At 40.0% G+C, this 25,180-nt stretch overlaps 1 protein-coding gene across 6 annotated transcripts in view; it reads right to left on the bottom strand.

Moving 5' to 3' along the window:
- The window catches only part of tprb (translocated promoter region b, nuclear basket protein), a 112,993-nt gene that overhangs the window by 20,475 nt on the left and 67,338 nt on the right, over positions 1–25,180 (bottom strand). For 2 of the 6 annotated variants that reach the window (XM_078561392.1, XM_078561394.1), the window contains exons 34-41: positions 24,220–24,443; positions 22,727–22,806; positions 22,142–22,350; positions 21,761–22,033; positions 15,094–15,218; positions 12,030–12,125; positions 2,699–2,890; positions 1,002–1,121 (exon numbers count right to left, since the gene is read on the bottom strand). In XM_078561392.1, coding sequence (XP_078417518.1) covers positions 1,002–1,121; positions 2,699–2,890; positions 12,030–12,125; positions 15,094–15,218; positions 21,761–22,033; positions 22,142–22,350; positions 22,727–22,806; positions 24,220–24,443 — 1,319 coding nt within the window. The remainder of the gene's footprint in view (positions 1–1,001; positions 1,122–2,698; positions 2,891–12,029; positions 12,126–15,093; positions 15,219–21,760; positions 22,034–22,141; positions 22,351–22,726; positions 22,807–24,219; positions 24,444–25,180) is intronic. The other 4 variants (XM_078561395.1, XM_078561398.1, XM_078561393.1 and 1 more) reach the window with 3 other exon arrangements.

Raw genomic sequence — 25,180 nt, 5'->3', positions numbered from 1 at the left:
CATAGTAAGCTGGATAGATGAGAACAGGAATTTTTAAGGGGCAACAATACTGAGTGTGAGAAAAAGCATCAGAGTTAAACACAAGTCATCACATCAACTCAAATACAATTCAATATACTTAACGTTTAAACCAGATGGTGTGGAGCATAAAAGATTTGGTTGTTCAGTAACATAAATCACTAAAAGTTACTCAGTAGGTGCAAAAAAAAAATCAAAGGTTAATGGAATGTTGACAGTTATCTCAAGCGAGGTTGGAGTTCAAGTGATGCTTCTGTTGTTACAGTGAGTTGGCCACATTCCATCTGGGGTACAGCATTTAGCTTTAGTCATCAAATTTCAAGAAAATTACATTGGCCTTGAAAGGGATACAGCACAGATTCACCACAATGATAGCAGAACTTAAAGGGTTAATTATGAAGGGCAGGTTGCCCAGTTTAGAAGGCTGAGGAGTGAGATAACTGAAGTGTTTAAAATGATAAAGGGATTCAATAGGGTACAGTCAGAGAAACTATTTCCTCTGGAGTGAAGACATGAGGAACCATTATTTCCACACAAAGGATAGTGAAAATGTGGAACTTGACCCTCGACATAGAAAGTGGATGCTGGGTCAAATAATTTTCATGGCGCGGGATTGACACCCAATAAAAATCTATCAAAGGATATGTAGCGTGCAGGAATATATGCGATACAGATCAGCAATAATGTAAAAATGGCCTAACTGTGTAGGTATCATGGTGAACATAGAATACAAAACAAACAGTATCTGGTGTGCAGTATGTTGAAATCTAAACGTTTGGTATAGACTCAGCACACAGCCTCAATTTACCCAATTTGATTCCTTGGTTTCATTATTGGATGCAAGGAAACCACATTTATTTTTAAAAAAGTTTCTGGAAGAGGTACCTTTAAATGAACAACCCTGATCACTGTATTTTAGCTCACTTCACTCACATCTATCTTCCAGGGTCTTGAAAGATCTTCAAACCTCAATTTTTGCATACCTCTGTATCACCACCATAATTATCTTCGCCATCAGGACTACCCCCATTACTATCTTCACCATCACCATCACCATCCTCAATTCCAGTATCATCATCCTCATCATCCTCATCATATTCCTCCTACAAGAATCAAAAACAGTTAATGGGGTCAGAACCTTCAGTTTGCACCTCTGGAAGGCTAAAATATACATTTCCAAGTAAACTTCCTTCATAAAATTCTGCTCTTAACATGTTCTCTTTTCTGCACCCCACAAAATTTCCACATGCAAATGTCTTGTTCTCAAGCAAAATATTAGTTTGGTGATGGCAATTGGAGATGTTACTCTGTTTTACAGAGAAACTATAATCCAATACAGGAGCAAAATTAGATTACCAGACAGGTTCAATTGAATTTCTCAATGCTAAGACTTCAGTCTGCCAATACCTATGTTGATAATTTAGCAAAGTTGAATTATGAAAGAAGGTTTATCCTCCCAAGCAAGCATTCTTGGTCTTACTTGCTCAAATGCTTTTTTTGGACTGAGGTAACACTTAAAATAGATATAGTTGTTTATTTACTACTGGTAAGATAGTGGGTGACCATTGCTGCCACCCATATTTCCTACACACAACAGTAACTACACTTCATAAGTAAGTAATTTGCTGTAAAGTGATTTGGGACACTAAGCTTACGCAAGCGCACAAGCATTTTAGATAAATTCCATACAACAGTAAATTAAAATTAAGCAATATATTATAATTGTTATATGTTGCAGTATTTAACAGGGAGACAGATCAGGTGGACATGACATTGGAAGATACTGCTAGAAATGATACAACCACATTTAAAAGTAAACGGCAAAATGTTTAATTTAAACTAATCAAACTCAGGAGGATAAGACCCTAGTCCAGGCAGATTACATCCATACATTCTAAAAGAATCCAAAGAGGCAACAGGAGCACTATTACATATTTGTTAATAGGTTAGCAAAGAGGTAGTGGCAATAAGTCCAGCAGACAACTAACATTAAACCTATATTTGAGGAGTTACAAAGCGTTCAAGCCATTATAGACCAGCCACATTAACACATGTAGTAAGAAAAGTAATTGAATTTCTACTAAAGGCTCCAAGTTCTGAATACCACATTAGATCAGAGGAACTGGAGAGAATGCAAAAAAGATTCAAGGATGATGAGGTTATACCCATCAGGAAAGGATCAACAGGTTGGGTCTCTTAAATCTGATGGTTGACCTAACAGAGGCCTTTAAAATAATGAAGGCTTTCGTTTGAACAGGCAAGAGTCTTTCCACTCCAGTAGGGAAAGCAAAACTAGATGCCAAGACAATCATCAAATAAAATAGGGAATGCAGAAAAAAAAAACTGAGGAGTGGTGAGAACATGGAACTTGCTACCACAGTGCATACTTAAGGCAAAATCATACAGATGCAATTAAGGGGAAAGCAAAGTAAGCAGGAGAGAGTAGGAAATAGAGAATTACACTCAGTTAAATAAGGATGGGAGGAGCAAATGGAGCATAAACATTACCATGTGCTGAATGGCCTGTTCTATGCTGTAGTTCGTCTCATCTTGTGTTTCACCAAATTATCTATAATCTATTCAGCAACATTCTGTTTAGTGATAGTCATCATTGTTGCTGGTCACAGGTATGGGCTGAGCATAATTTGGATTCCAACACACTCATCTTCAGAATTTTTACCTGCTCTTGGTCCTCCTCATTTTCTGCATCTTCATCACTCTCTATTATAATATATTCAGTTTGTGTCTGAGAATTTTGTGATGACTGGGTATTCTGTTGGTGTTCAGGTGGTTGAGGTACCAAATCCAAAGAATGAGATGTCTCTTCATTGTCCTCCATCAGTTGAGAAGGGGGATAATCTTCAATGACCACCTACAACAAAGGTGCCACTGATTACAATCTATTTGTTATCATGTGAAGTTTTACAGAAATTTCATTGGTGGAATCATCTGTTATCTTCTTAAAATGTTACAAGTGCAGTCTTCATCAACAAGCTCTTACTTCCCGTTGTCACCTATGTTACACTTAAGGATTTATAATGTCAGATGTCCAAATTCTACTCTGCATTGGGAGAATGCAAAAAAAATCACTACCACACGGAGTTAGTTATTGAGGTGTACAACAGATACCAAATCTCAGAACTGTTTCTCATTCAATGCCATATTTTAATTTTAGTGTTTTACCATTTGGTGTGATTTTTAATCTTAATGCTTTTAAAACTTTCTCCATGAAGCCTCCTGCTTTTTGTTATCCTCCCCACATCTGCCTCTGGCTGGCTGGACTTCAGATCTTTTTTGAAAAAAAGCAGTTTAATCCCCCATACCACCACCCCTCATTTCTACTGCTCATTTTAATGAATGCATCTGGCTATGTTATGAAAAGGATTGTTTCTCTCCCCGCACCACTGGTCCTGCTCCCACCTGTCAGCCTTAGATAAACCTCCTGGACTTTACATTGCACACTCACTTCATTTGTTTCCTCCCAGACTTTTCTCTAGAAAGCCATGCAGTGCCATGCTGCTTCTCCCAAAGGGAACTTATACCTGTTGTTCTACTTTTTCCCACTCCCTAGTCAGCAATTTCCACTGGCTGACCACTCCAACTTAATCTCATTTTCAAAACAAAGGATCAGAAACAGCTGAGTTGTCATAATCTCATAAATTGTGCTGCAGAAGCATCTGTGAAGAATCAGTAATTTGCCACAAACAGATTATGGTGAACCTAAAACCTCAAAAAAACAAATTGCACTCCATAATCTGGGACACTGGGCTGATAACCATGCAATTGAAAGGATTTGCATTTAGAATAAAACCATCAGGCACAAAATTTATTCTGGTGGGGGAATTGCAATCAGAGTGGCTCAGGAGCATCACTGCTGGCCAAGCTAGGGAGTCCTGAAGAAGAAATTTGCTAAACCGAGCCTTCAACACGTGAGAAGAAAACCTAAAGAAGGGGAGAAACCTACTTGGCCTCACTTTCAACCTACCTGTCACACATGCATCTATCATGACTGTACTGGTGAGAGTGACCAGTGCTGTCCTTGTGGAAATGAAGTTCTATTTTCACAGTGAGGACACCCTCCACTCTATTGTGTGACACCAATGTGTTAAATTGATAAATTTAATTTAAAAATTCAGATAAATTCAGAATAGATCCTGCAGGCAAGAATTGGATATTCATGAGACATTATGGGCTATCTGCAGAAGAACTGTATTAACCACAAACTAACTCAATCCAAAATATTCCTCATTGTCACATTACCATAAAACCAGAGAAGCATGTCTAGAGGTACACCAGGTGTACCTAAAACTGAGCTTCCAACCTGGTGAAGCTACAACATAATATACTTAACGTTTAAACCAAGTGGTGTGGAGCATAAAAGATTTGGTTGTTCAGTAACATAAATCACTAAAAGTTACTCAGTAGGTGCAAAAAAAAAAAATCAAAGGTTAATAGAATGCACACTAAACAACAGAGGAAGTATGCTGTCAGGAATGTCAAGTGATCCCATAGACAGATCTAAGCCATCCCATAACCAACAGGTCAGACCAAGACTATGAAGTGCTTCTAGGTCAGGCCATGAGTGGTGGTGGACAACGAAAGGGAAGAAAAAGCTCTTAGAACATAGGCATCCTTGATGATGGTGCCCAACACTTGAGTGCAAAAGACAAAGCTGAGTATTTGCAACTATCTTCAGCCAGGGTTGCTAAGTGGATGATCCATCTTGATGTCCTCCTGAGCTCCCAACAGCACAGACACCAGTCTTCGGCTAAATCAATTCACACCATGTAATATCAAGAAATGGTTACATGCACTGGATACAAAAGGCTATGGGCCCCATCATCATCCTGGCAACAGTACTGAAGAGTGATGCTCATGAACTAGCTCTTCCTCTAGCCAAGCTGCTTCAGTGTAGCTACAACACTGGCAGCTATCCAGCAATCAGGAAAGTGATGGAAGGCACAGTCAACAGTACCATTATGCAGCATTGGCTCTTCAATAACCTGCTCGCTGATTTTCAGCTTTGGTTGCATCAGGACCTCAGCTTCATTACAACCTTGGTCTAAACATGGACAAAAGAGCAGAACTGAGGAGGCAAATGTGGTCGCCTTAGCATCCAAGGAAACATTTTTGATTGAGTGTGACATTATAGGGCCCTAGTAAAATTGATGACAATAGGAATCATACCTAGCAAAGGAAGATGGTTGCAGCTGTTGTATGAAAATCATTTCAGCCTCAGGGCATTGCGACAGGAGTTCCTCAGGGTAGTGTCCTATCCTCAACCATATGTAGCTGCTTCATGATAGAAGGAAGTTTATTGATAGGTCAGAAGTGAGGATGATTGCAGAGCGTTCAGAACTCTTCAGATACTGAAAGTGTCCATACCCACATGCAGCAAGACCTAGATAACATTCAAGCTTGGGCTGCTAAGTGACAAGTGACATTTACACCATACAAGTGCCAGGCAATGGCCATCTCCAATGAGGGGATCTAACCAACTCCCTTTACATTCAACAGCAGTACCAAAAAAATTCCCCCATCAATGTCCCAAAGGGGTCAATCACTGACCAAAATCTGAACCAGTCACATAAACACTGGCTACAAGGGCAGGTCAGCGGCTGAGATTTCTACAGCAAGTAACTAATCTCATGCCTCCCCAAAGCCCATCTACAAAGCACAAGTCAGCAGCGTGATGAATAATCTCCACTTAGCTAAACAAGTCCAGCTCCCACAGTGCTCAAGCACACCATCCAGGACAAAGCTGCCTGCTTGACTGACACCTCATCCACCTTAAACATTCATTCCCTCCACCACTGACACTGTGGCAGCAGTGTGTATCATCATGTACAAGATGCACTGTGCAACGCCCCCCAGGCTGCTTCATCACCTCTTAAACCCGTAACCTTTACCAACTTGAAGGGCAAGGGCAGCAGACACACAGGAACACCACCTGCAAGTTTCCTTCCAAGTCACATACCAGCTTGACTTAAAATATATTCCAAGCCCTCCATTGTCACTGGATCAAAATCCTGGAACCCCTTGCCTAACAGCAGGGGTATCACCTTCAGCACATGGGCTGTATCTATTCAAGAGGACAGATGTCTCCATCTTCATGGGTAATTTGGGATGGGCAATAAATGAAGGCTTTGCCAGTAACACCCACATATCATGAATGAATAAAAAGAAATTAAGGTTGGCATCATTCACGTTTTTAAAATTCATCAGATAAACACTGCACATTGAAATAAAATCAACTATTACAAATTTCAGCTGTGTTGTAAAAATTCTCAGGAAATGTTCCCTCTAACTGCACAGCCATGGGGCAATCTGGAATGTACCAAGCAAGCAATAAGCAAGCTGCTCACGAAGAAAAAATTAGAGGGCACATCACTCTCAGGTACAGTGGCACTGGTCACCCTTATTAGCAGATTATAGGTTTCTGGCCTTCCAAAGTTGTCATTTCCTAAAATCTTGTATGTTAAGAAAAGGTGAGGGATGTAACAAATGTAACCCCTATAACAAGATACCAAGTCTTTCATACAAGCTCTCATATGCACTTTCCTAATCTTCTGATTGGCAACATTGAAACACCCTAGTGGACACAGCATAATAAACAGGAATGGAAGTAGACGACACAGCTCCTCTCGTCTGCTTAGTCATTCAATGCAATCATGGTTGATCTTCTGCCTCAATGCCATTTCCCTGTTCCATCTTCATATTCCCCGATTTCCTGGGAGACCAAAAAACGTCTAGCTTAACCTTAAATATGTTCAATGATGGAACATCCAAAACCCTCTGGGGTCTTCAACTGAAGAAACTCATCTCAGTCCTAAATGATTTCAATCTCTATCCTGTCAAGACCTTGCAGAATAGTTTCAATGAGATCACCTCCCATTAATTCCCAAGTAAATAGGCCCAATTTACTCAGCCCCTCATGACAGGGCAATGCTCTCATAGCAGGAATTGATCTAGTGAAACTTGATTACACTGCCTCCAAATCCTGTCTTAGAAGGCACACAGTACTCCCAAGTATAGCTTGCCAAAGTTCTATCCAATTGTAGATAGGCTCCCTCACTCATATTCCAATGGAGGAGATTAGGACAATGCAAAATGACTCAGTTGGTTTAACATGCAGAACGCACATAACTAGACAAGATAATGTTTAAACTCAAGTATTATATTTCCCATAATGCTTCCACCTGGCATAGGGAAAAAAGCACTAGGTGGAACATGATTGAATTTTGTCCTTTCTAATCAGCCTACAGCTTTAAAAAAATCAAGGCCGACCTCTCAAAGCTTTTGTGCAAATTTCATGGTCATATATTTTCTTCTTATTTCTGTTCCTTCTAAATACAGAAAGGAGACCTTGGCTCCGTATCACTTGCTTTTCAAGGAATTGATCACAGCTGTTAATCCCTCTCCATCACACTCCCCAAGGCTTCATTGTCAACAGCCCATGAACATGAGCCATCTTAATAGGTAGGGTTTTTTTTTTCATGACATCAGACATAATCATCACAGCGCTGCCCCTTGTCCCATTGAGTGAGGGATGCAGCTTCAATGATTTTGTTGGAGGTGTCAGCTGTGGCTCAGTTCATAGCACCCTCGCCTTTGAATCAGAGGGTTGTGGGTTCATGTCCCACTCCCGGAAACCAAGAACTGTGATTGTACTCGAAAGAGTTTCCACAGCTATAAGAGGTGTCAGCTGTGGCTCAGTTCATAGCACCCTCGCCTTTGAATCAGAGGGTTGTGAGTTCATGTCCCACTCCCGGAAAAAAAAACCAAGAACTGTGATTGTACTCGAAAGAAGTTGCAATCTGTGACTGTTGGTAACTCGAAAGAGTTTCAATGATTTTGTTGGAGGTGTCAGCTGTGGCTCAGTTCATAGCACCCTCGCCTTTGAATCAAAGGGTTGTGGGTTCATGTCCCACTCCCGGAAAACCAAGAACTGTGATTGTACTCGAAAGAGTTGCAATCTGTGACTGTTGATAACTCGAAAGAGTTTCAATGATTTTGTTAGGCTGTGATTGGAGTCAGGAGAGTGATTATTTAAGAAATAGTGATGGAAATGAGGGGGCAGGAAAAGCACAAACATACGAACAAGGAGAAGTAGGCCATTCAGCCCCTTGAGCTTGCTCCTATATTTAATATCATGGCCGATCTGATAGCAACCTGAAATCTGTATCCCACATACCCCCAATAACATCACCCCCTTGCTTACCAAGAATCTATCCACCTCAGCCTTAAAAACATTCAAAAACTCTGCTTTCACAACCTTTTCAGGAAAAGAATTCCAAAGACTCAACCTTGAGTGAAAGATTTCACCTCATCGGTCTTAAATGGGCAACCCCTTATCTTTAAGCAGTGACCCCTAGTTCTAGATTGTTCCACAAGAGGAAACATCTTCTCCACATCCACCTTGTCAAGACCCCTCAGGATTTGCTGTTTCAATCAAATTACCTCTTACTCTTCTAAACTTCAGTGGATACAAGCCTAGTCTGTCCAACCTTTCCTCATTAAGACAATCCACCCATTCCTGGTATTAGTCTGGTAAAGCTTCTCTGAACCTGCTTCCAATGCATTTACAACCTTCCTTAAATAAGGTGGAAAATACTGTGCATAGTACTCCAAATGTGGTCTCACTAGTGCCCTGTACAACTGAAGCACAACCTCCCTACTTCTGTATTCCGTTCCCCTCACAAGAAATGATAACATTCTATCAGCTTTCCTAATTACTTGCTGTACTTGCATATGAGCCTTTTGGGATTCATGCACTAGGGCACCAAGATCCCTCTGCATCTCAGAGCTCTGCAATCTCTCACCATTTAGATAATATACTTCTTTTATTCTTCCTGCCAAGAAAGACAAGCAGACAGACAGACAATTTCATATTTTCCCCACGTTATACTCCATCTGCCAAATCTTTGCGCACTCACTTAACCTACTTATCTCTGTTTCTAGTCTCTATGTCCTCTTCACAACCTGTTTTCCTGCCTATCTTTGTCTCAATAGCAAATTTGGCAACCATCCCATCTATCCCTATATAAATTGTAAATAGTTGAGGTCCCAGAACTGATCCCTGTGGCATGCCACTCATTCCATCTTGCCAACTTGAAAAACCCATTTATGCCTACTCTCTGCTTCCGGTTAGCCAGCCAATCTTCTATTCATGCCAATATGTTACCCCCTATACCATGAGCTTTTATTTTTCACAATAATCTTTGATGTGGCACTCTATCAAATGCCTTCTGGAAATCTAAGTACAATACATCCACCAGTTCCCCTTTATCCACAGCACATTGCTTCCTTAAGAACTCCAATAAGTTGGCTAAACAAGATTTCCCTTTCACACGAATTATGGTGGCCCCTCTTCCCATCCTTTGAGCAATGGTAACGACCCTTGACATTCAAAGGCATCACCATTGCTGAAGCCCTACCATCAACACCTTGGGGGATACCATTGACCAGAAACTGAACTGAACGAGCCATATAAATACAGTGGCTACAAGAGCAGGTCAGAGGTTAGGAATCATGCGATGAGTAACTCACCTCCTGACTCCCCAAAGCCTGTCCACCATTGATAAGGCACAAGTGAGAATTCTGATGGAATACTCTCCACTTGTCTGGATGAGTACAGCTCCAACAACATTCAAGAAGTTTGACTCCATCCAGGACAACACAGCCCATTTGATTGTCACCCCACTCACAAACATTCTCTACACCAGAGAGTTATGGAGGCTAGATCACTGAAATTATTTAAAGAGGTGGTAGATAGGTTTTTGAAATATCGGAGTTAAGGGCCATGAGGAGCTGACACCAAAGAGGAGTGAGGCCTGGGGCAGATCAGCCATCATCTTTTTGAATGGCAGGGCAGGCTTGAGGGGCCAAATCCTGCTCCTATTTCTTATGTTCTTATTCACTCCCTCCACCAGAAACTCACCAAAGCTCCTTAGACAGCACCTTCCAAACCCACGGCCACTACCATCTGGGAGGACAAGGGCAGCGATACATGAGAACACACCACCTGGAAGTTGCCCTCCAAGCCACTCAACATCCTGACTTGGAAATATACGCTGTTCCTCCACTGTCACTGGGTCAAAATTCTGGAACTCCCTCCCTAACAGCATTATGGGTATAACCACACCACAGGGACTGCAGTGGTTTGAGGCAGCAGCTCACCACCACCTTCTCAAAAGCAATTAGGGATGGGCAATAAATGTTAGCCTGGCCAGCAACACCCTCATCCCGTAAAGAAACAAAATATTTCCTTGACATATTCAATCAAAAAAAATGCTGCAATTCGACTACATGGTGGACTGCATTTGGAGATGATCAATTAATACTGCTTGGTCAGGAAACATTTAAATTTTATGACATTTTCTCAACAATTCTGTACAAAAATTTCACTATATTTCAAAACACTCAACTGCAAACAGCATTTTGAAAGATATCAACATCACTAGTGCCTGGATTATATTTGTTAAATATTGATTTTGACAGCTCTTAAGGAGCATGTAGAACATGGAACTATTTACAAGGTATATGATAAATCCTGAATAAAGACAGGATAATAAAATCTGGGTGTTCATACTCATGAAAAAATTTGAGTTGTTACCAGAAAGAGCTTCATGCAAAGAGCAATAAATATCAGTCATGTAAGGAAGGTGGTAAATAACTTTGACCAGAGTTTTAAGTTTCCACATTATGTGCAAGAACAACGAATGAGCTTAACATCTTTATTTAGTGTTTTGCACATAACTTAATGCCACCTGAAGTTGTGACATCCAACTTTACATTAATTCTAAAAGAAGTACTTACAAGTCATCACAAGATGGTGCTATAGGAACACTTTTCACAAAGAAAAAATATCCTCCTAAAGATAAGTAACTGCTACCCCATTGTACTCACCCGGCATCTCAAGTATTCAATTCCTACCTACTTCCCTGTTTGTTGAACAGCATGGGTTCCACTCCTGGATAAGCTTCTTTTATCGAGCTGCAATAATATTGCTGCTGCTTCTTTCCCATCAGTATTTGTTAAATGGTTGGCCCAGTCTGCCACAAGATATTAATTGTTCTCACTTGCCACTTATACACCTTACAACCAAGGTCCTTCTGGTCATTGCCAACCCTGCACCCCTAGCTTCTCAATGGTCTTGGTATTTATTTAATTTCCTCCCGCATAGGCCTTACTGAATTACTTTCCCTCAAATGAAGCTCAAATTCTAAACTGTTAGTTGTTGTCCAGATCTTTAGGTGCTGCTGTTAACAAAGGGTTCTTTCATTAAGCCGACATCTTCATTCAGTTTCTTGTATTTTAACCCAATTTGTTCAACTAATATATCTCCAATGATTAACTTTAATTTGTAGTTGCCATTTCTCTATTCTACTACTTTATAATCATAAATCATATTTTTATGAAATGACTACCTTCATCTCATGGTCCTATACATCCCCTACAAAAAACTTTCCAAACTCTTAAGTACCGTTTGTGATTCCAACTGTACTGCCTGCCTCTCCATACCATACCAATCCCTCATTTCAAATTCTGTCCTACCTTATTCCAGTTCCCCACTACCCTCTATCATGCCTCACCTGTTAACTGCATATTAATTGTGTTCAACTGTATACAGGCAATAGGCATCAACTAGGGATTTGCTTGTGCTATAGACAGATTGAAATTGGTTGTTGGATTAGGTGGTCTATGTTTGTAATACGCAATTCTAAAACTACTCATTCAAGTGTTTATCAAGATTGATTCCTGATCTACCCTTCACCAGCTGGCCTTATGGAATATATACACCATCACCTTGCTCTGCCTCACTGCATCTTACCCCTTCGCCCAGTTCTTTTTCACTACCTTTGCTGCCTTTTCTCAGCCCTAGTCCAATTCCACACTCTAACACTCATCGATTTGAAAGCAAAACTTGGTCTCAACTCCTGGGTGCAATGGCATGAGGTCCAGACACACAATTTCTATGGCATAATGCTGACTAGTAGCAATTAACTAACCTGTGTGATAGAGTCTTGTGAATCCAGGTTCTCTGACTGTATTTGCATTTCAGTGTCTGTTTCTGCATTTGCTTCCACCTCCTGCAAATGTTCTTCCTAAAGTTGCGAAACAAATTTTAGCTCTATGTGTTTACAACATTGTAAACAGTAAACATTAATTGCACAAAGTGAAATGTAATTCAGAAAATGGTTCCAATGAACAACTCTGGAGCAGGAACTTCATTAAACAAATGTTCTTGCAATATGGGCAACATTAGCAAGGCGATCAATTTCTTCCATGCCTAACCGCCCTATGGTTATAAATACCTAGTTCATGGTTCATAGCAATATTTGAAGGGTAATTTTTAGTTCTGGGAAGATTAAAATTTAACTGTAGCAAATGGGATCAATGCAACAAAAGCAGCTTGAAGACTATTACACTTAAAAGGTTGGAGCCATCTTGACTTAAGGGATTAACAGCGAGAAAAGCAAGATCATAAGACAACAGGTGGGCTTACTTAGCTGGAGAATTGGAGATGAGGTGTCGACAATGCCTGCAAAGAAATGCAGCCCAGAGTGTTTTGCTTTGAGAGCTTAAGCTACAATTAATCTAAGGAGAGGACGAGCCCTGGAAGGGATGTTGTCAGGGATGGGTGGAGCTTCAGAAAGTTCTAGGGTTTCAATTTATCAGTGTGCTTGCTGGGGCAGTGAGTGTTCGGCAACAGGAGTAAAGGCTGCTGTTAGTAGATTCTGTGCAATTGGGGCTCAGGAGAAGTCCCAGGAGCCATTTGATAGCTTTGTGCAGTTAAGGCTCAGAAACAGCCTTGGGAGCCATTTATAGCTTGGTGTAGCAGTGGAGATTGGAGCTTGATAAAATCCAAGGGCAGACCCAGCCCAGTGAAGCTGTGGCTATTAAAGAGCTAAAATTACACAAGTAGAGGCTGAAGTGCAGACTTGTAAATTAAGGGGAACAGTGTCTCAGGAGACAAGACTGAAACCCTGGGAGGTGTGCGATCATTGGGGCAGTCCAAGTTGGGAGTGGCTTTGAGGGAATTCAGAGGCTTAATCTTCGAAAGTGAAAGGTTTGGAACCCTTGAAAGTGAGACAGTTTCAACAAGATTCATTGACTCATTGTTTACTGATGTCTGAGCGCATTGCTGAGGAATCCATGAGATCCCTCTTGGTCGCATTTGCCATTTATGAAACGGTACGATGTGTTTAACCAGAGTGTCTGTTAATTCACATATACTGTAACCTTCAGGATTGAGAGACAAGACAGATATTGTATTTTTTTTCCACCCTGTATAGTTTTTTTTTGTTCAAAACCCATGGAATCTTGTAGCTTTATTCTCTTAACAAGTGCCTTGAATCTCAAACTTTGCCTACTTTAAACAAAACATTATTGGCCCCTAACAGGATCGGGACAAAAACTTGAGTCTGGTCAAGGATTATAACACTATGAAAGTGGCAACCAGCCTTCATGAATCACTGCTATATTTACGGTCAGTGTTGCCACAATGCCATTAGGAGGATTTCAAATTATGATTTTTCCCTTTAAAAATGATTCATCTCACCTCTGCCTTTTACAAGTATACGTTTCTTGCAGTAGTGCAAAGTTGCCAAAAATTTAACCTACAAATGCCAATATTGATCACTGATGCTGCTCTGTGATTGGCTGAATGTCATTCGGAATGAATTACAGGGAAGCCCTTCTTTCTCCTGCCCTTCTCCACACATCATTAGCTGCTCAATTTGGAGCAGAGATGAGAACTTGAGAGCAAAAATGGCATACTAAGGATCATCTAGTACATGTAACACTCAGGAGATATTCAAAATTTGACTGGGCTGTCAACAAATACTATGCTGTAGCATTATTTCTTCTTAGATGAATGCAGTCATTGTCTGCCATCTAAATAGGCTGGTAAGTGCAATATGACATAATACAGAAGTGAAATGAAAGAGCAAAATCAAAGAATTAACTTACTGTGTAAGATGAATGATTTGATCATAAAAGGGATAGCACTGAAAAACAGATTATAGTGACCACAAACAGAGCTCTATTCCCTCCAAACTCTGGACCATCATGTAGATGTAGGCATGAATGGAACACATGACTCAACATCTCTACACTATTCCCAACTGTGCATGTTTATGCAACTTGATTATGCAGTGGAGCTTGGGAACTTCTCAAAGATGTGTCATTCATTAACACATTTAACATAGGAACAGAGGCAGACCATTCAACCTTTTGAACATATTCCACCATTCAATTAGATCACTGCTGATTAGCACCTCAACACCTTTGCTCTATATCCCTAGAGGCCCTCATCCAACAAAAATCTATTGACGTCTTGAATTTCAAATTGACTCAGCATCAGCCACCTTTGAAGGGAGATAGTTCCAGATTTTCCACTTCCCTCTTATGAATGTTACTTTAATTGCATTCCTAAATGGTTTGGCTCTAAACTTAGTTATACCCCTTAAAAAAATTCTCTGTGGGAATTAAGAATTCACTCGATTGAATGCCTATCATTTTAAGTGCCTCGTTACGTCACCAGTTCCAAATTTAAGGGAATTAAAGTTTATGCTTTTCACTTTAATCCTTTAAACCATCATGTCGTTCTGGTGAATCTGTACTGTTCTTGAATCAAGAACAATACATCTTTCCTGAAGCTTGGTGCTCAAAATCAAATGCAGTATCAGTTCATTACTTTACAACCACTTATGTGATTACTTTGTACCTATGCCCTAGCTTTTATTGACTTGATTTGCAGACCCAGACACTGAAATCTCCTTCACATTTCGTTGCCCCTCACCTTTCAGAAAATATTTGTTTTTCTCCCATCCAGTGCAGGTGACTTTACACTTTCCCACATTGTCCATTTGTCACAGTTGTCTACCAGTCTTAGTGTCAGCTGAAATTTAGATATACAGCCCTCATGCTTCACCCAAGCCACTGATATATACGATTAAAAGCTGACAGCCAGTACAGAAGGCTGAGGAACACCACTCATTACATCCAGCCAATCAGAGCCTCTTCCCTTTATCCCACTGTGCCGTGTTAGGAAAAAAAAGCTTCACTCACCACTCTGACAACTCTCAATTTCTTTGACTGATGTTCCAGAGATTCATCCTGACCATGACCTACATTATCTGCATTGGTCTCATCATCATCGTCACGCTGACGTTTGGTCATTGTAGTGGCCGAAACTGAAAAACACATTAGGCAATTATTTCAAACTCAAAACTAAATTGAATTCAGCACACTCAAACCCACATCTGGTACAATCACTGCATAAGAATGGTCCAATTAAAACAGATGCTGTTATAAATCAACAAGTCTAACAAGATATAAACTAAATTTGGGGAAAGGAGAGCTGTATAGTTTGAAACAGTATTGTTTGTTAACTTTCGTCTTAAAAAGTTATAATTTTAATTTGTTCCAGCACTCTGAACGCTACAAATTGCTCCGTAGAGCAGTGAGAGCCACACAAGTCTCCAATTTCAATGATACTGAGTACAAGACGGAAAACAGGCACTCTATACAGCTAGAAGTAGACCAACTCTGCAAGAAAATTTTCATTCCTATCTTGTAAAGATCAATTATGTCATGGATTCTTTTATTGCAACACCAAATAAGCAGGAAAAGTGCTTAGTCCAAGCTAAGTCACTGTCTTCAGAGGCCATAATTTAGTCAGTAGAATATGGGCTAGAGGTGCAATGGAGCCACATGCAAATAACTGCTAAACTGTTTGAGGTACCACTGTATTAAAGCATCGCTCCAGGTTCTAACAATTTTTAAAAAATTGCAGGACTTGACAGATCAAGTCTGATACCAGAATTTTTACCTGCCAAGCAAAATCTTGGCATTACTTCACTTTAGAGTAAAATACCAGCACTACAAGTGAAACTAAAAAAAGAGAAAATAGCTGTTGCATTTATATAGTTAAAAAAGGCAATGGAGAAAGCAGTCAGACTTCACAGATCTCCAAGGCCTAATTGACTGTGTCTCAAGGTATTACAAGTAGTAGTGAGGAAATTCCATTAGTAACAATTTTCCAAAGCTAATCACTTGAAAACTGTGCTGTTGGATTGGAAAATTTCAAATTGTTCTCCATTATCTAATAAGGGTGAGAGAAACCAGGTTATCACAGACCTATCACTGTCACATCAGTTGTGGGAAATAACTAGAAACTGTCAATAATGACAGTGATTGAGCATTTAGACAATGTTGAGCTGATCAGATACTCAACATGGAAGTCTGAAGAACAGGTTATGTTTGACTAATCCTATTGAAATTTTCTCTGAGATCACAAACATGATGAATGTTCTCTACAGATGCTAGCTATATGAATGTCCAGAAGGCAGTTCAGACTCTTTCGGAATCTACAGAACTGGAGTTAACAATGGGTTTGGGAAGTAGGAGACAAGAGTGTAGGGATGAAGGGCACATAGAATAAACTATACAGCAACAGGTCAATCAGCCCAGCTATGCTGGTGTTATGCTCCATAGTCCTCTTCCCACACTACTTCCATGCAATCCCATCAGCTTAACTATTGATTCCCATCTTCTGATCTCTAGTTTTGAATTGTCAATGTAAAAACATTTTCTCTCTATACTCTATACTATACGAACATGCGAAATAGGTGGCCATTCGGCCCCTCAATCCTGCTCTGCCATTCATTAAGATCATGGCTGATCTGTTTAGTGTTTCAAATTCCACATCTATCCCTGATGATCTTTGATTCCCTTGCCTAACAAGAATCTACCTCCACCGTAAAAATATTCAATGACTTCCCGTCCACCACCTTCTGAGGCAGGGAGTTCCAAAGCCACACAACCCTCAAAAAAAATTGTTCTAAAAGGACAACCCCTCATTTTAAAACAGTAACCCCTAGTTCTAGACTCGCCCACAAGAGGAAATGGCCTTTCCACATCCACCTTGTCAAAACCAATCAGTATCTTATATACATCAATCAAGTCATCCTTTATTCTTCTAAATTCCAGTGGAAACAAGCCCAATCTGTTGAACCTTTCCTCATATGACAACCCACTCATTCCAGGTATCAATCTAGTAAATCTCCTCTGAACTGCCTCCAACGCATTTACATCCTTCTTTAAATAAGACCACCAAAATTGCAGAGTTTTCAATGCCCTGCATAACTGAAGCGTAACAGCCTTACTTGTGCATTCAATTCGTCTCGCAATAAAGGGTAGCATTCCATTAGCCTTAATTACTTGCTGTATCTGCACATTAACTTTGAGGCTCATGCACTAAAACACCTAGATCCCTCTGCACTTCAGAATTCCGCAGACATTCTCCTTTTATGTAATATTCTGCTTTTTCATTCTTCCGGCCAAAGTGAACAACTTCACATTTTCCCACAATACTCCATCTGCCAAATTTTTGCCCACTCATTCAGCCTATCTATATCTGTCTGCAATCTCATGTCCACTTCACAACATACTTTTCTACCTATCTTTGTGTCGTCTGCAAATTTAGCTACCATACCTTCACTCCCCTTATCTAAGTCATTGATATAAATTGTAAGTTGAAGCCCCAGCACAGGCCCCTCCAGGACTTCACGCATCACAACCTGCCAATCAGAGAAAGACCCACTTATACACACACTTCTGTCTGTCAGCCAGCCAGCCAGCCAATCTTCTACCCATACTAATATGTTACCCCTTGCACCATAAGCTTTTATCTTCCACAATAACCTTTGATGCGGCACCTTATCAAAGGTCTTCTGGAAATCCAAATACACATTTACAGGCTCCCCTTTATCCACAGCAAATGTTACTCCTTCAAAGTACTCTATTAAATTGGTTAAATATGATTTCCCTTTCACAAAATAATGCTGACTCTTCCCAATTACCTTGAGTTTGTTTAAGTGCCCAGCTATAACCTCCTTAATGATTGATTCTAACACCTTCCCCATGATAGATGTCAAGCTAACTGGCCCAGTTTCTTGTTTTCTGCCTCCCTTCCTTCTTGAATTTGCTGGTCTGATGGTTCCTTTCCAGAATCTAGTGAATTTTAGAAAATTAACACTAATGCATCTACTACCTCATTAACCACATCATTTAAGACCTGAGGATGAAGTCCATCAGGACCCAGAGACTTGTCCACCCACAGATCCATCAGTTTGCTCAGTAAGGCTTCCCTAGTGATTGGAATTTCACCAATTCCCCTCTCCCTTCCATCTCTTGATTTACAGCTATTACTGGAATGATTTTTGTATCTTCTAGTGAAGACAGAAGCAAAATATTTGTTCACTTCATCAGTCATTTCCTTACTATCTACTATTAATTCCCGCTGTTGGTCCTCTAGAGACTGACACTCACTTTACTTTTTTCCTTTTTAAATACCTGAAGAAACTCTTGCTAGCTGTTCTTACACTTCCAGCTAGCTTATTCCTCATACTAAATTTCTTTCTCCTAATTAAACTTTTAGTCATTCTCTGCTGTTCTTTATATTCTGACCAATCATCTGACCTGTCATCTTTGCACAGTCATATGCTCTTTCTTCAAGTTTGATACTTTCCTTGACTTGTTAACCAGATTGTGAGTCCTCTGTTTAGAATTTATTATAGTAGGAATATACTTATTATGTATTCTGAAATATTCCCTTAAATGTCTGCCAATGCTTCTCTATTGATCTATCCCTTAGCCTAGTATCCCAGTTCACTTCAGCTAGCTCAGCTTTCAAGTCCACGTAGTTGCCCTTATTTAAGTTTAAAATACTAGTCTTAGACCCAGAGTCTTTTCTCCTTTTCAAACTACGTAAAATTCAATGATATTGTGGGTGCTGGCACTTAGGGGTGCCTCCACTCGAGGTCATGAATTAACCCTGTCACATTACACAACACCAAGTCTAATATAACCTGCTCTCTGGTTGGTTCCAGAACATGCTGTTTTAAGAAACCATCTCAAAAGTATTCCATGAACTTCTCATCCAGGCTACTACTGCCAATCTGAATTTTCCAGATTATATGTAGATGAAAATCACACATGATTATTGCTGTCCCTTTATCACAAGTACCCAATATTATTTCTTGTATACTTTGTCCTACATTGTGGTTACTGTCATGGGGCCTGAGGACCACTCCCACTAGTGACTTCTTTCCCCATCGCCACCCAAACTGATTCTATATCTCAATTTCGTCAACCTAGGTCATCTATTGCACCAAAGCCATCCTTGATTAACAGTACTACTCCTCCATCTTTATCAAGCTTCCTATTCTTCTTGAATGTCATATACCCATCAACATTCAGGACCCAATCCTCGTCATCTTGCAGCTAAATCTTCATAATGGCCATCAGATCATATTTACTTACATCAATGTACCCTATCAATTCATTTACTTTGTTATGAATGCTATGTGCAGATTCTGAGCCTTCAATTTTGTCTGTTATCTTTGTAACATCTAGTCTTGACTGTTGGTGTCTTCTGCCCCCTCCTGCTATACCACTATCCTCATTTTCCATATTACTATTATGCTCTCCTGTCTTGAATCTACCCCTTGATTTGCTACATCTACTCAAACTGAACCGCTCATTCTCCTTTTTTAGTTAAAAGCTCCCCCCTAGTTACGTGATTCACAAGTACACGTCTCAGCACAATTCAGATGTAGACCATACCAATGGAACAGCCCCCACTTTCCCCAGTATTGCAGCCAGTGCTCCATGAACCAGAATCCACTTCTCCCACACATCTTTGAAACACTCATTCATGTCTAATCTTATTTGTCCTATGCCAATTTGCACGTGGCTCAGGTAATAACCCAAAGATTACCACCTTTGAGATACTGCTTCTTAATTTGGTACTTAGTTCCTTATACTGACTATGCAGAACCTCTTTCCTTGCCCTGCCTAAGTCATTGGTACCAACATGGACCACAATGAATGGATCCTCCCCCTCCCACAGCATGCTCCACTCCAGACTTAACCAAATGTCCCAAGCCCTTACACCAGGCAGGCATCACAACCTTCTGGAGTCTCGCTCTTTGCTGCAGAGAATAGTGTCAATGCTCCCCTACGAACACTACATTCCTGTTTGCTCTCCCAACTTGATTTGACTTCCTGTGCTATGGTGCATGGCCAGCCTGCACATTCACCTTGCAGACTTCACTTTCATTCACACAGGTTGTGAGCATCTCAAACCTGTTTGACAATTGCCAAATCTGAGGCTTCTCCACTACTGTCTACTCAGTCCCTTTACCTGCCTCACTCATGGTCATATCCTCCTGTCCCTGACTACTGACAGAAGCAGAGGACCCTATTTTAAGAGGTCTTCTGGAACAAAGCGTCCAGGTATTTCTCCTCCTCCCTTATGTTGTAGTGTCTGTAGTTCGGCTTCCAGAACACTAACCCTGATCCAGAATTCCTCCAGCTGCTTAAATTTTCTACAGACATGTGTCATGGAACACCTTGGAGTCCAAAATCTCCCACCGTTATGGTGCACCATAACAATGGCAGGACAGGTGTTACATTATTTAGTTAACTTAATTTAAATTACTCTTAATTAACCTAGAATAATTCCTACGTTTACCACACCCCTTCCCCCATGCACCGAATTACCACATGAATGTACTTCGCTACTCACTCCGTCTCCATCCCACTCAGGCATAGTCACCCATCTCCTCACACGCACCTTACTAATCCAATCAAATATCCTACCGAACGCCTCCATAATTAAAAAAAAAAATTCAGGTCACAGCCCCCAGCCTTTTTGTTGCTCGGGGAGCCCCAACCATTTAGATAGGTATAACCACTTGGTTCAGGTATCTTACACCTCCGGTGCCTATGTACTCAGATTGGCACAATGTGACAAGTGGTGATCCCCAGGGCCTCTGCTTTTCACCATCTTATTCATGATTTATTTGAAAAAGTTGAAAACCACGTATCAAAGTTTGCAGATAGCATTAATCAGGAGACATAAAGTTAGTAGTTAGGAACAGTTAGGTCACAAAGCAACATAGAAGGGGAAAAATTGTAGCAAATGAAGTTCAATGTGGGGAAAGTGTGAAGTCAGCCACTTTGGATCTAAAAAAAATACATTGGAGTATTTTCTTTAGAGTTAGAAAATGAGAATCGCAAAGCATGGTGATATTTGGATGACCAGGTACACATCTCACTAAAAGCCAGTAGACAGGTACAAAATGACTAATGGACTTTTCGCTATCTCAAGGATGCTGGATATATAGGGACTTAGACTCCAACTGGAGTACTATGTTTAGGCTGAGCATATTATCTAAGGAAGGATATATAGGCCTTGGAGAAGGTACAGTATAGATTAAGATTGAAACCAGGTCTAAAAAGGGTTCAATTATCACAACAGGCTACATAAATGTGGCTTGTACTCAGTTTAGAAGATTGATCTAATGGAGGGGTGTTTAAAATGATAAACAGAACAGATTAAGGGAAACTATTTCCTCTGGTGGTAGAAATAGAGAAGGAAGCATAAAGGAGCGTGCCCATTAAAGGTGAACTTGGGAAACAGTTGTTAGCACCAAGGGCAGTAAAAATATGGACTTCTTTCCCATAAAAGACTGTGAATGCTGAACTGAAGCTTTGAATACAGAGGTTAAAAATCAGTTAAGGAGATCAAAGAATATGGAGCAATGGGAAAAGTTGGGGGCTGGCAGCACAGGCTCAAGGAGATGAATGGCCTCCTCCTATTCCCCAATCTCAATGCCATTAAAAGATAGATTGAAATAAAAAATTTTAATTCAATAGAACAACTAACCTGTTCCAAACACCGCTGTAGAAGTGGAAGGTCTTTCTATTTGGGGACTCTGCACGACATCTAGCATGTTTGCGGAAGGGTCCTGATTTGCTGGTTCTACCTGAAGAGTCTGTTGAGTGGGTTGTACAAAGGCAGTGGCCTGTGTCTGTTGCTGCTGCACTGTTAAAATAGGCTGTGACAAGTTTGGGATATTTGGACTTGTTGAACGTACTGTTCCACTTGTGCTACCAAAAACAGTTACATGTTCGACTGGTCCTTCTGATTGCATGGCTGCTGAATAAAAAAATTTAGGATAACAAAACTAGCACACTGGATGGTGCTTCTCAAAATGAATTGAAGTTAAAATTAATTTTAAAATCCCAAATATAAACTGTTTCTTACCTTCTTGGGTTTCTACCTGCGTTGTTGGCATTACTGTAGCTGTTGGTGTTATAGCTGGTCCAGTGACTGTCGCTGGAGTAACCATTGGCCGGATACTGGCTCTTGGTGTAGATTTACTTCCAGGCACTGGCCCAGCAGCTACCTTACTAGGTGTCGCCACAAGAGGGGTTGGCTTTATATTGGCTGTTGGAGGATCAGATGTACTCGAACTATGCAAAATTTAAAAATAAATCCACATAGTTTTGGTTTTATGTCCAGAAATCAAACCCCATCATAGAGAATTCATTCATATAAAAATGTACACCAAGTTTACAAATAAGTGGATTAATTATGCAGCAAATAGGCAACTCCAGTGGGATGTTATGACATTGTTAATGCTGCAGTCTCCATTAGAATTTATTTTATATAAAACACACAAGATTCTATTGTTTGAGCAGCAGTTAAAACCCTGTCTCTTTGATACTGCTAATTCTCATTGTTGAAAAAAGCAGACAAAATAATAGGTTAAACTTGAAAACTTGGTGAAATACATAGTATTAAAAAAAGTTGTTAAAGAAACATGCAGATGTAATGAATAATGCTTACCTTCCTCTGTCCACAGACGCTTGAGTTTGTTTAAGGGTAATCTGCCTCTGTTGATCCAGTTGCCTCTGTGGTTCAGAAGTCTGGCGCAAAACAAAAATAATTAACCTCAAACTTAGTTTTTCCATTTTGCTTGATATTGCTAATGTTATTTTAGTTATTTTAAAACTATTTACACAAAGATAAAGATTTTTTTATTGATTCAGGTGAAGGCACATACATCAACTTCTGATTGAAACATTTCCTTAATAACCATTTGAACGTTTGGAGAAATCAGAAGGGTTCAAAGAAAAATGCAAGAAGCAATATGTTTTCTACACAGTGCCCTCTCAGCAGCTGAAGCAATCTTCAGCAGCAAAATCTTTACCAAGCATCCAAAAGTACAGCCCTGCTAGGATGCAATAACTCACCTCTTCCTTGCCTGGACAATTTCTCGAAATCACCACATTACTACTTTACTCCAATGCACCTGCAAAATCCTTAGTTATCTGCTATACATCTGTACGGCCTTTGAAGCTAGATTTTCACTAAATAGTTAAACAAATCCCAGATGAACTTGCATGGGGCAGTCATTTCAATTCTTAATAACTGTCTGCTAAAGCAGTCACAAATTGTCCTCATGCTGCACAGATAAAAATAATCTGCAATGTTAAACTCTTTGGATTTGCATGTCAGATTTAGCTATATACTAAGTGACATTGCTTTTGCAAATGACTTGCCTCAGGCACTGGTAGCGTGTATATTTTTGGGGAGCAGAGCCTCAATTTAATTATTTAATCAAAATTTAAAAGAACTTCATCTTGAAAACCAGCTTGGCTACATTGGTAGCTCTCATGTCTAGGGTCAGATTAAAAAGTAGGGTTTAAGTATGCAATCTGCATTGAAACCCACTCTGAGGTACCATCCTTTGGCTGAGATATTAGACTGAGGTCCCTCTTGTCTAAAGGAAAAGGCTGACGTGCATGTCCCCAAACCTGATGTATTTCCCAAAATCAACTTCTCACATGCAAATACTCCAAATGAGCTCAGACCTTTATTTTCTCCATTTAAATTGTTTTTTTTAAGACTTCCTCAAAGCAATCAGAGATGTCATTTTAGAACCACAGAACAATGCTCCAATATCTGTATTTGCTAACAATGAAGTTAAGTGATCAAATGGAGGATATTCAGTTCCCATTGAAATCTGAGAAGTCAAAGGCCAGGAATATTACCCAAAAGACTAAAATGCATCTAAGCAAAACTCAGATACAGGATAGCTGGGAAACAATTATAGGAATCAAATAGTTATAAATGAAGTATGACTTCATCCATGGAATTCAGGGTTTCACTGCAGCAATACTCTGAGTGCTTACTTATATGGCAATCTTGGAAATGTTTACAGGTTACAATGCAGTATGCAATAATCAAGCTTCAAATTTACATTCCAATTATGCATTTCTGAAAATATTGAAAAATTCAGGATTTTCTAATTCTAAGTCCAAGATCTTTCCACATACCTTGGTGATTTCCTGAGGTTCTTCACGCTGCTCATGCTGTCGATCCTGATGCTCCTTCAGTTCTCGTTTAAGTCGAGCAATGTGACCATCATACTGTGATTTCAGTGCACTCATGCGCACCTCCAGTTCTTCTCTCTGCTGATCTAAACTAGTGACACGTTGCTGAAATTCTTCATTGTGCTGTTTCAACTCTTCATTCTCTTGTACCAATTGCTCCTTCAAACCTAAGACAATAACAACCCAACTACCTTAATTTTAAATCCTGCTAAATGCCATTAGGTTCAGTAAAATCTGTGGCTCACATGACCTCCTTTCTTTGAGTCTATGAAGGACTCAGGTTATAGTCATTAGAAAACAGCTTTTTAAAAAGTGACCTATATACTAGAAACAGACTTCTTAGAGCAGTACACTGATTACCAATAGTATGATTGCTAACTCAACCATTAGTGCTTTATTGCATTTAAAAAATTTCAATTATATTGAAAACTATCAAATGATGCAGGGACCTTAAAAACTAGATAACAGACTTATAGTTCAATTCCTAAGCTCCCAATTCTGGCTGTAATACTACACAGAAGCTAGTCAGTTTCCCCATAGAACAAAAGAGAAAAGGCGGCTTCATCTTTGGAACAAGTCCTTTGCCACTTCTGTTTGGAGTAGTTTATGCATCACATGGAGGCAAGAGTTCTGGAATAATTCTCAAAAACTCAGTAGAACTTGATCAATATGCAATCTGCAAAATTTTGAGCAAGTGGACTGCAGCTCGGCTTTTTTAGCACAAGGCCATTCAGCCCCTCAAACCTAGTTTGTAACTCATCTCCGATTATCAGCATTTTTTTCCTTTCCTTGACACCACCACCAAACTAAAATCAGAGTAGCTTCGGTACTTTCCTGTAGACTCATGGCTCCACATTATGAGGTTGGAATTTTAAGTTCCCCATCCAGCGCACATGCAACGGGA

The sequence above is a fragment of the Cetorhinus maximus genome, chromosome 17 (genome assembly GCF_964194155.1).
Source record: "Cetorhinus maximus chromosome 17, sCetMax3.hap1.1, whole genome shotgun sequence".
NCBI lineage: Eukaryota > Metazoa > Chordata > Chondrichthyes > Lamniformes > Cetorhinidae > Cetorhinus > Cetorhinus maximus.
The sequence above is the reverse complement of the archived record's forward strand: the minus strand, read 5'-3'. Positions and strand labels throughout refer to the sequence as shown.